We start from the raw sequence: 12203 nt of genomic DNA, 5'->3' as shown, positions 1-12203 counted from the left end.
TTTCTGCATGACATCGTATTTAATAGCTAACTTGAAGTAGCAACAGTTTTTTTGGTGACAATTCAATGTTTTGTTCTTTCTGTGGGTGTTCTGTTTGTTTGCAGTCAGATGAGTGAGCCTCATAGCGGTTTGACGCTCAAATGTGCCAAGTGTGGAGTAGTTTCAACAACAGCCTTGTCAGCCACCACCGCCAGTAACGCCATGTTAGTCCTGATCATTTACATCTTCTTGTTACAAATCTTTACAGTGCATGTGGGAAAACGCTATGATGAAAAAAATGTGTGCTAATATGTAAATATTTATAGTTGGCAACTGCCTTTCTAACTATCATGGGATAGTCTATAAAAGAATAAATAAAATTCTGCAATGTTATCTGCTTTGTGGTTTCCAAGTTAATGGTCTTGGTGCCACACACAAGAATGCCTTGTTGAGTGAGGGTCGGTTATGGCCTGGAGCACTCTGTGCCTATGGGTGATGTTGCTTTCTCTCTCTCCAGGGCCTCACTGTGGAGCTCCTGTGTGGTGCTGCCCCTGCTGGCTCTGACATGGATGTCTGCAGTTCTGGCCATGACGGATAAACGGTCCATATTGTTTCAAATACTTTTTGCTGTGTTTGACTCACTGCAAGGCTTTGTGATAGTCATGGTCCACTGCATTCTTCGGAGAGAGGTGGGAAATTATTATTATCATCATCATTATTATTACTGGTGACACTCAGGACTTCACGCTTGCTTGGCGGGCACTTTACCACTGAGTCACACTCCAGACCTTTTGGTCTGGTTCTGTTGAAAATAGGGTCTCAGTTTTTGCCCACCATAGCTGGGATGACAGGCACTATCACACTCAGCTTCTTTCCATTAAATGGGGTTTCGCACATTTTTTTTTTACCCAGGCTGCTCTGGAACTGTGATCCTCCCCACCCTAATCTGAGCTTCCCAAGGATTACAGGTGTGATGTGAGTCATAATTCTTATGAGAGACATGAGTGAGAGTTGAAGATATATCTTTGCCAACAAGTATGGTCTTTTAATTTAATATCTTGATCTTCAGATTAAAACTGGCCTTCTCCATTGCTTAATATTCAACACTGAAGAGAACTTTTGGGACATAGTTGAGGAGGGCCTCTGGCACTCTGAAAGTGACAGATTAAAATATGCAAGGGAAAATACAGCCAGAGGTGCCAAGAACCAGGGCAAGTAGATTTCAGAGAGAGGTGACAGGGAGTGACAGGGGTCTGTTACAGAAATTGGTGGGCTTGTTTGAAAAGCATTGCTTATAAACGTAATACAATGACATTTCTTACTTGTCCCCTAATTTATGCTTCTCCACTCAGCACATTCTCATAGCACATATTATTTTATTTTATTTTATATAGAGAAATGTTGAAGATTAATGAATAATTCTTTTGTCTCCATAGTAAATTGCATAATTGTCAGTCCAATGGATATAATAAAGATTAATTATTTCAATATGAATGTTTATGTTCATCAGATAACACAAATGTACTCAGTGGGGACATGACAGGCAGTAATTGTCCCTAGGAACTGTAGACATGTAATCACCACATTTTTCCAGCTCATGATTCAAGTTTATTGTTAGTAATGGGGAGTGGAAGAAGTTAGACACTAATCAGCAGCACATCCATACAGGATGGTGAAAGACTGCAGACTTGAGTTGTTTAGAGCTAAAATATGGTTTTCCAATCAGTAGGAAAATTATTCTGAATGCTTGCAAGCAGTGATAGTATTTACAAGGCTGTGAGTCATTTTAGCATTCACTCTGGAGATGAGTAGTGACTAAAACTCATGCTGACACAGTGCCATGCTAGGGGTTTTGAGAGCATGGTCCACTCCGTCATTTTGCATCATGAAGCTTGCTTGAGCGCTTCATTACGGTGGGCACAGTGTAACGAGATACATGTGCACGTGAGTACTCACCACACAGCTTTTCTATGATGTGTGAAGATAGCCAAAGGTTTTAACCTGATTTACTAGGTGGGGAGAACACTATTTCTGCACTCACTGTTTCAGTAAGACACAGACGTCAGCAACAGGCCCACAGGTGTATTCTAAGAACATCTATGATGAAAAACAAGAGCAGATGGAGGAACTCATCTTTCCAGGGGAGGGAGTAGCTCACCATTTTAAAAGTCTGAAGTAGTTTACAATTGCCAAGGCTTACTATGCCCTCATCATAATTCTGTCTTGAGTATCAGCATTAGGATCTCCCACATAGCAAGTTCTTTATACCAAAGGAGTAAAAGGTAAAAGGAAATCGAATGATAATCTAGATTATATTCTCTTCCAGCTACAACTATATTCTGTGTTAATGTAATCTCTGGTATCTTAAATGGGATTGTTCCAAACTGATGGACACAAAAGGGACTTCTGACTGACAACCGAGAATGACCTGTTGCAGGCTTTAAGTAAGGTGGCATGCCATGCCTGCATGTAATTTTCAGAAGAATACTCCAGGTATTAAGAAATAGACAAGAACCTCATATTTAAATAAGATTCCCTTTTTCACTTCAGACATCTAGAGAGTCTTATGGCATGCCAAAATATGTAGGGTTTTTTTGGGGGGCGGGGGTTGAATTCAGGGCCTCACACATTCTAGGCAAGCTCTACCACTTGTGCATGCCCCCAACCCTTTTTTCTTTTTCTTTCTTTCTTTTTTTTAATATGGTCTCACATTTTTGCCTGGGCCAGCCTTGGACTTTGATCCTCCTATCTATGCCTCCTGCCTTGCTTGTATTATAGCTATGACCCACACACTTAGGCTAGATTGCATTGAAATGCAGTCTCACTAACTTTTTTCCAGGCTAGTCCTGAATCACAATCCTCCATATCTCCACTCCTGTGCAGCTGCAATTACAGGCATGAACAACCACACCAGGCAAAATAGGTAGATTTTTAAGTGGCAAATACTTTAATGGCTTATTATCAAATTTTTGCTGCTTACACGAAGAAAATATTTGGCAAAAAAATTCTTAATGTATATAATTAGATGTTTATCTGTCGAAAACATGATTTAATGGCAATTAAATCAAAGTATAGAATAAATATTTCTGCTAAATTAGAAATCTTCCAATACATGTTTTCTACACTAAAAAGAATAAAAATATGGGTATTGTTATTATTGCATTTTCAATGATTAGTTCAAATTAAATAATTTTATAAATGATAAATTAATAGCAAAGTGTCATAACATTCTTTAGTTCTAACTCTTTAATGTAAAATCCCATTTTTTTGTACTGAACCTTAAAAATACCCTGTACAATTGCTGTAAATGCACAGATTTCAGTAGTAGGGTAAGTCTCCTTCAGAATTCCTAAGAGGAATTTTGTCACGAATTTTTGTCACAAATACTTGTTTAAAGGTATTTTACAAATCCCAAGGAACATATCATAGGAGGCCTCCTTGGGACCTCAGAATTTTTTTTTGACTTTCTAAATGTGCTGCCTGACATTTTCAATGGGTATACTTCTTATTGGTTTTGACCACACTTGACCATAGTCTAACAGAAAAGAAGCTTCCTCCCACATTTTCTGTGCCAATACAAATACCTTAAGCAAATGAAATAGACAGCTACCTATAAAATATTGTGTCATAATCAATAATTTCTAATCTACTTGATAATTCCTTGGAGAGCCTAAGAATACAGTTTTATCTCTACTGCTTTTTCATTTTAAGATATTTTCTTTACAATAGTGCCAGATAATTCATATGGATTGTTTTCTTAAGTACATAAGCAAGTATAAGATATATTTCTTTTTGATTCAGAGACTGGATGGGTATATACATATTTTATTTCTATGTATTTTTATATACACTAACATTATTTGGTCCTTTTTAGTGATTGATAATTGTCTCAATATGAATTCAAAAGGCTTTACACGTATCTACTTGAGTAATCCTTACATGGAGGAGGTTGGAAGATAGCCTTGCAGTTAAAGGAGAAAATAAATACTATCATTGTGACATTTTTGAATGTGGTGTGTATGCAGCCTAATTTATTTTAAATGTGCCTTTGTTTTTAAGTGGGCACAATTTTAAAATGAAAATAATTTATAGTCAAGAAATAAAGGAGAAATGATCACTCTGGTACTGCCAATTCAATTATATTCCACTTATATTTTTAAAAGCAAATTGAATATTTGCATAACTATTTGTTCTGAGCTCCTGATCTGGCATCTTAATATTTAAATTTTCACAAAATGTGTATTCTTAAAAGATAGTGTATTTTTCTGGAATACCTTTTTCTTTTGAAGTGCTTCAGTAAACAACCCTGAATAAAAGAGAAAACAAAAAGAGAGGAAAAAGAATTTTTAAAAGTTGAGGCATTTGATTTATCATAACACATTACCTTCCACAACAAAACCTGGATCTTAGAACTAACCTGTATAGTAGCTAAAAACGTAGAACTATTAGAACAAAATAGATGTTTCCTACATTTATGCCCTGTCTGTTGGTTAGAATTCATTTGTATTAAGCAGATAACAGCACATACTGTTTACTATTCTCCACATTGCTATGGAAATGAAGCTACACAAGTTATGAAAGCTTTGAAATAGTTCCTGTTGCTAGGAAACCACTTTCTTGGTGCCTGCACATTCTTTACAGCTCTGTCTCTGACTGTGCCTGGCTCTAAGACAACCTTACAGCTTGATGTCAGAGGGGGAAATAACAAGATTGTGATACAAAATAAGCTACAATAAAACCCTTTCACTAAATGGAAGGAAAAAAAGAAAGAGCTTAAATGGAAATTTTGTCCTGTCAACGTGTGAAGATTCTGTGGCTGTTCTGTGACATCAGTAACAGGGCTGAGCTCTTCTTTTCTCTTTCCCAGGCACTGACAGGAGGTCTAGGCTGCACCTGATGAGGTCCCAAAATCTTCATCCAAACCTCTGAGCGATTTTGCAGCAAAATGCTGAGAATAAAATGAAGTATTCTCTCTCTCTCTCTCTCTCTCTCTCTCTCTCTCTCTCTCTCTCTCTCTCTCTCTCTCTCTCTCCTCTCCCCTTCTCTTCTCTCTCTCTCAATCCCACCTTCCTGGGAGGGTAGTTTCCCACTCAGTCTTATTATTTCCATAAAGAATACAGCTAAAGTGATTAATAAGAACGTCAGTAAATATGTAAGAGACAAGCATGCTTTCCTATCTAATCTAAAACCAATATTCTATCTATTAAACCATTCTTTAAAAAAAACAATGAGCCCAGGAAAAGCAAGGGCAAAATATGCTCTTAGTCCAATGTACTTTTCCCCAGAAACCACCAACCTCACTTCACCCACTGGCCAGCTCATTTCTTAGGCAGGGGAATAGAAATCCTGCTTCCTCCAGATTCAGTTTTCCCAGTTTACCATGGTTTCAGTTGTGATGTGAGCATTTCTATCAGTCTTCATCTTTACATAAGGGTCTCCAGGTCCAGGCACAGATTTAAGAAGTTAACATGAAATTCGATGAGGAAGATGGCATCAGTGGACAAGTTCAGACATGGAGAGTTCACACCAGTGGTTGGTAAATTCTGGCATGCCTGAAAGCATCCAGCTGCGGCTTGCTTTTCCTTAAATTCTTCTGCTAGCATCTCACATTGCCCTCCCAGCCATCCCCCACTCTGGATAGCAGCACAGTGCTTCTCTCTAGAGTGAGAAGTGGTCTCTGGGCACAGGCATGTAGACAGGCAAGCCCCACCCCCCCTCCTTTCACACCTCTAGGATTTTGCCTTGCAAGTTTATTACACTAGTAACAGAAAGCTCAATACGTCTTGGGTAAAGGAGAAAAATGAAAACTTAGCTCAATACTTTTTAGTTTTTGTACTCCATCTAAATCATAAAACATGATTACAGCACAGCAACTTCATTTCTGGCCAGTTGGAAATAATGGTTTTGGTTCATTCTTTCATTTACAAGACCCTCTTCGTTGTTCAGTACGGAAGTAAGGGTGGAGACGGAAGGGTGCATTGGAATGAGGACTGACTTTCAAGTCCAATGGTCTTGTTCCATTTCTGGTTCTGCCATCTCTTGTAACGATCTTAAGCAAGTTACTGAAGCTCCCTAAGCTTGAGGGTCCTCATCTATACACTGGGGTAATGTCTGCTTCAAAGCGGACATATAAGACAGAAACAACATACCACCTATGAAGGCACGAGGTCATGTCTGTATACACCACTTGTCTTTCCTTTCACATTTCTGTGCTAACAAAATACAGCTACATCCTTCAGATCGTGTATAAGAAATATCATCTAAAGAAACTTATATGCCCCCAATGGACACAAAACAAAAACCTGAAGGTAAAAAGGCATGATTTTATGAATTAAGTCATAGATCCTTTCAGTGTTAGAGGATTCCATTAACGATTCCTTGCACTGAAATTTGAGCCTCTATTTATTCTTCATTGTATAGCAAATGACAAGCCTTCATTTTTATTTCTTTTGCTATGAGAAAAGTCAAGTAATATTTTGATAGTGTCAGGTCATTCATGTTGCTTATGTTGATTGACACGAAGCATATGAAATTTAAAACAATTCATTCATTTAATGATTAAATCGTATATGATTAAAAAGAGCTAAACCATTTGTTCAAGTATGAGACAATAGGAACAACAGTAGACATGAGATTCAGAAGAAAACACACCATATAAGAACCACTCCCCATCCCCCCCAGGAAACAATCTCAAAGAGTTACAAAAATAAAACTTTTATTTTCCTGGCTTAAAATGATTTTCTGGAATAAAGTCAAGAACAATAGCTCAAAGTAAAGCTATTTTTTTAAAGGTGAAGATTTGGGGTCTGAGCAGATCGGTAGCTAAATACAGAGTCCCTGTCCAACTGTGCAGCTCTTTCCTGTGAGGTTTCTCTAAATTGCAACACTGCCAAGCAGTGCTTGGTGCTCTTCCCCAGCAATCTCTAAATCTGGCACCACTTTCACAGTGACTCTCTGCCAGCTGCCTTCGAGTGAGGACCAATTGAGAAGCTCTCAGCTTGCTGCTGCTGAGAGAAACCGAATGCCTCTCCCCACGGGGGAGAGACAGGAGCGAGACACAGCTCTGCAAACGTCTTTGAACTCAAAGCTCATCCGGCATTCCATCCCCAATAAGAAAGGTTTCCAGCTTTTTAAGGACTTTTTAGAGCAGTCCTCCAGCTGGAGCCAGTCAAAACAACTTTGGTGGTGCCTGGTTGAAACTTCCAGGAGACAATCTTGACAGTTTGCTATTATCACATCACTTTATTTTGGAAAATGTCACTTCTTCATTTCTTCATTTCACAAAAGCCCCTCAGACTTCCTAAAAGTCCCCTAAATATCACAAAGGTAGTCACATATATGTTCCTTGCCACTCCCTCAGCTGTCTAACCCTCTACCTAATCATCCACTAAGATGGAAGACCTATTTCAGGATATTATAAAAAGAAGCATCTTTGAAATCTAGATATTAATGGTTCCATAATAAATGCTAAATAATTAATTGTCAATGGGTTTATTTAAAAATTGCATTTACTGGTCTCAAGTAAGTTTTTCAAAATGCTAATTTCATAGGAATTAAGTTATAATAATACCTTAAAATAAATTCTAAATTAAATTGTTACCTAAAATAAGTTGACTTATTCTCCATCAATAGTAAATCAAAGGGTATTACTATCCAGCATTACAAATATGGCTATTGACACAAAGGATTTTATTTTCAGCCTGGCATAGCCAGATCTAAATTTTGCCTTGTTTTATTCATTTTTTTGCTTCTATTTGTCTGAAATCAAGATTCTGTAGGTTTGCTTTATTAAACAATTCCAGTTCTCCATCAGCACAATTCACATTAGTTTACCAAAGATAAAACTCTCTTTCTTCACCTTCAATTAATTGTCAAAATGTTTCTACACAACTGTGGGTGCTTTGTCCAGGTACTGTCTTCTGTGCTATGAAACAGTCCCTCTTCTGTCATATGGAACTGTGCATGTGAAATCTAGTCTAATCATTTTCCCTGACAGTGCTGGACAAATATTTAAGGCCAATCCATCTACACTGTCTCAATGCCTTTTTAAGATTAAAAAAAAAAATCAGATGGAGTATTTGGAATCACATGAAGTTTCTCCTGCAAATCTTTCTGAGTTAGAATTATCAATGGCCCGAAAAGTGTCAGGAACCTAACACTTAAATTATGCATTTGTAAGATCCTTAAGATGACTTTGAATTTACTGAAGACTTTTAATGCTTTTTCTGTTTTATATTTCTTCCAAGCAACAATGGCTGATTCATAAAGCTTGTGTCATTCTCTGGTATAGAAATGCCTTAATCCATTGTCGTGTTTGGGAGTTGGATAGGTTGAAAGTATGGATTGTGTGTGTTCTGAAGAAGAGTTAGATTTCTTCTATATCTCTTTCAAGCAATTAGGTAGTAAGTGATTTTGAAGAAAAATTTACAAGAGTTACCTTTCCATATCCTTGACAACTAGGCTTTGAAGGTTTGAAAAGAGAATGATTTGTGAGCACCAGTTAAATTAATGTTTGATACTACCAGAGCAGAAACATATTTTTATATATGCTGATATTTAGAAATAGATTTCGAAGAAATCTTTGTGTAACAAGCTCCCAGAAGACTGCATTTCTGACATGCTATTTGTCTTCCTTTATAAATTGTGCTTCTTTAACAATTGCCCTGGGGTACAAACAAAATTAGCATGTACCTATCTTTCTGACGTTGGTTCATAGAATTTATTTCTAAAAGCAGCTATAATTTCTTAGTGGTTTCCCCAGTTCAAATTTCTGCATTATAGGAAAAATGATGATTTGGCAAACGCAAGACTCATTACCAATTTTCCATTATTAATGTGTCATTTTTAACCTATCGTGTGCTTTCTAAGCAATGAATTCTTAATCTAAAGAGGAGCCTGAAAGCGTTCACATTGAAAGGATCTGACTTTGTCCTGGTCCTGTCTCTTTCACTGAGTGACTCAGCCCTCATATTCATCTGGTTCTTCAGGAAAAAGGTGATCAGGCTAGATTTCACTGCAGCTGTACTGATGTGTTTGAAGAAAAGAAGTAAGAAATTACTTTGCTGGGTTATGTCAGACAACTCCTCATTCGTTTTTGGAGGAAATCAAAGATTTAGAAATATTAGAATCATAGAATGGAGGAGTGGTCAGAGAACATGGAGCTCATCCTCCAGTCCCTACTTCACAGCTATTGTGGCCACATGATCACCTTAGATCAGGTATAGCAAAAGTGGATGGAAGTCTCAGTTTTGGATTGTTTGGCCAGTCTCTGGTGGTAACTAAGTGCCAGTTTCCAAATCTAAATTGAAATTTGGGCAACAGGATACTAGTGACTCAAATGGATGCAAGGACAAGGAGAAAATTGTAAACAACTTAATAGGCTCAGGTTTTTTTTGTTTTTTTCTAGCTAACACATATGTTATGCAGATCTCACATCAAAACAATGACAGAACATTATATGGCTGCACTTTTCCGAAGTGAATACCCTTGTATGTTTACCATGGTGATCTCTACAATGGTGCTTCAGTAAAGTGCCATAGAACATTATCTATGCTTTGTTTTCTAATCCAATAAAAAAACTGTAACAAATGAGAAAGAGAATACCAATAACATGAGGTCCAAAAAGCAAAGTATTAGTAAAATGACCTGGCCAATGATTTGGGATGAGTAGCTACTTGTGAAGATATCTATCAACAGTTTGTAGGGAGCCTATGAGCGACAGGAAATGGGATGGAAGTACTGATGTTCAAGCTTCCTGGGAGCAGAACTATCATTTGCTTTTAACACTGTAACTGTCAATGGTATTTGCTTTTCAGCAATTCCTATTTACTGAGTTGTTTCTTAAATAAAGAAATTAATTTAATGTTCTTAGGTCTTAAGGATCTGACCTAGGAAGGGATGTTTGGCTGGGATAAGTGGCTGGGTTTTTTATTTTGTCTTCCCCCAAAACAATCAAGCATATTTGGAGATCTTTTGTTTCATTGTGTCCTGTCTTTATGTCAGAGCACAAAGCACTTGAAGGGAGACAAGAAATACTCTTCCCAAAGGTTTCTTATAAGAGATGGAAAAGGAACAATCTTAAATCAACTCTAATCAAAAGATCATTGAGTAATCTCATTTTTCAAAATGTTTAAAGCTGTTATGGAAATTATGCCATGCCAGGTAGTAAATACCCCTTGGAAGACATATTGTTTGTAACTGTGGAGGTAAATCTAACCCTCTGGCAAAAATTATTAGGATTGAGCCAGATATGACTGTTTTGATAGCTCAGGAGTTCCCCAGCGCTGAGGATGGCAAGCGATAAATTTCCTTGGCACAGAGCAAAGTCAAGGTACACTGGTATTTGTAGTAAAAAGTAAACAAAATGAGTATTAGATCATAAAAGCAAAGATAACCTCTTTCTCATAGTTAATTGCCAAGATAGACAGCAGCTGGTCACTATCAAGAAGAAGGAAAATTAATGGTTTTATTTCTTCCCTGCAGGTTCAGGATGCATTGAGATGCCGATTGAGAAACTGCCAGGATCCAATCAATGCTGATTCTTCAAGCTCTTTTCCTAATGGACATGCTCAAATCATGGTGAGCTTTTATTGTCCCTCAGACTGCAAATAAAGTCATGATTTCTTTCTTTTTTTTTTTTTTTTTTTGGCAGTAGTGGGGCTTGGACTCAGGGCCTCATGCTTACTAGGAAAGCACTGTACTACTTGAATTACTCCACTAGCCCTTAAGTCATGATTTCTGAAGAGAATTTTTAAATTCCTAGTTAGTAATATTTTAAAAACTTTGTGAATGACTTTGGCTTTAGTTTATTAATAGATTTAATACTTTGACACCAGGTAAGTGTCTGGACTGCTTAGGGGTCCAGGATCTGTTGCTGGCCCCCTTGGCTGTTGAGTATGGCATCCTATGCAACACTGCAGAGTACTTTTACTCTTGCTCAGAATTTGATATAATGATTTGTACACAGAAGCATTTGGACTTTCATGTCTAGCCTAAAAGCAGTGGTCCTCAGCTTTGGTTGCATTTTAAAATCATGAGAGGAATTGCATCCCAGACCAATTAAATCAGAATCTTTAAGTGTTGGGCTCACACTGGTGTTTGCAGTATGCAGCCTAAGATGAGAATCACCACCTGTAGCATAACCTGCGCACCCTTCCAGGACAGATCCATGTCGTACATGAGCCCTGACTGTTGTTAGAATTGGGAGAAATGTAGGCATAAACACTACGATGGATTCTAGAAACGAGATGAGATTTAAACTGTGTCATCAATAACAGAGATTAAATAGTGTTTTTTAGAATACATTTGATTTATTACTAACATTTTTGGGGCTATAAAACATAAAAATAGATGAAATATTAGTAACTAAAACTTGAGGAAGAATAAACAATTCTGATTTAAAATATTTATAGGGAAAGGAATATGATTGGAAGATCTTGATCACAACAGGCTAATTTGTTTTTGTCATCTTTTAAAGATAAGCTGATTTGTTTAAAATAAGAGTTTGAGTAAAATAAGAATCCAGAAAATTCTAGACCAGGTAATTATTGCTTAATCTTCAATTTTAATTTCTAAACTTAAAAGCCTTTTGTCACATTTGAGTGTAAATGAGTCAATAGAACAGCAGTGAGTGCTTAACAAAGCTGTGTTATATTATATTACAAATAACATTCAAATTGAACACTTAAAAATAAAAATAACGAAGTCATTTGTTTAAACATAGTCATAATAGTGCACATTCTGACCTGTTGTTAAATTTAGGCACTTGCCCTAAAATTTTATCCCATTATATATATGGCAATAAATTTCCAGACTAAAGGATAATGCTAAGAATTGCACTGCTTTATTAAAACTATATGCTACATTTCCAATGATTGCATCTGACAATTTGGTCTCTAGGACGTGCTCTTGAAAATAATCTGATTATTCCTTGAGAAACTTCCTTTGCGCAAAACAGTAACAATAAATGGTCAGATGTCCAAAATTTTATTAAAGGCACTTGTAGGCTTCATTAAATGATTCTATGCCTTATTATTTCCTGTTACAGACAGACTTTGAAAAGGACGTAGACATTGCTTGTCGATCAGGTAAGAATATTTAGGTCTTGAAAATATAATCATTAGGGATGTTATATCATTTCTATAGATTTTGATTTTAAAGAAAATACAATGGATTATGCATCATTTATTTATGTGTGTGAGTAAACAGAATCTTCCAAATGGGAT

At 36.8% G+C, this 12203-nt stretch overlaps 1 protein-coding gene across 6 annotated transcripts in view; it reads left to right on the top strand.

The window, feature by feature from the left end:
• The window catches only part of Adgrb3 (adhesion G protein-coupled receptor B3), a 721663-nt gene that overhangs the window by 676969 nt on the left and 32491 nt on the right, over positions 1 to 12203 (top strand). For all 6 annotated transcript variants that reach the window (XM_074080490.1, XM_074080476.1, XM_020162286.2 and 3 more), the window contains 4 exons: positions 105 to 203; positions 497 to 668; positions 10462 to 10557; positions 12026 to 12065. In XM_074080490.1, coding sequence (XP_073936591.1) covers positions 105 to 203; positions 497 to 668; positions 10462 to 10557; positions 12026 to 12065 — 407 coding nt within the window. The remainder of the gene's footprint in view (positions 1 to 104; positions 204 to 496; positions 669 to 10461; positions 10558 to 12025; positions 12066 to 12203) is intronic.

Source organism: Castor canadensis, chromosome 1 (assembly GCF_047511655.1).
Source record: "Castor canadensis chromosome 1, mCasCan1.hap1v2, whole genome shotgun sequence".
Taxonomy (NCBI): domain Eukaryota; kingdom Metazoa; phylum Chordata; class Mammalia; order Rodentia; family Castoridae; genus Castor; species Castor canadensis.
This window is presented reverse-complemented; position numbering and strand designations above follow the sequence as displayed.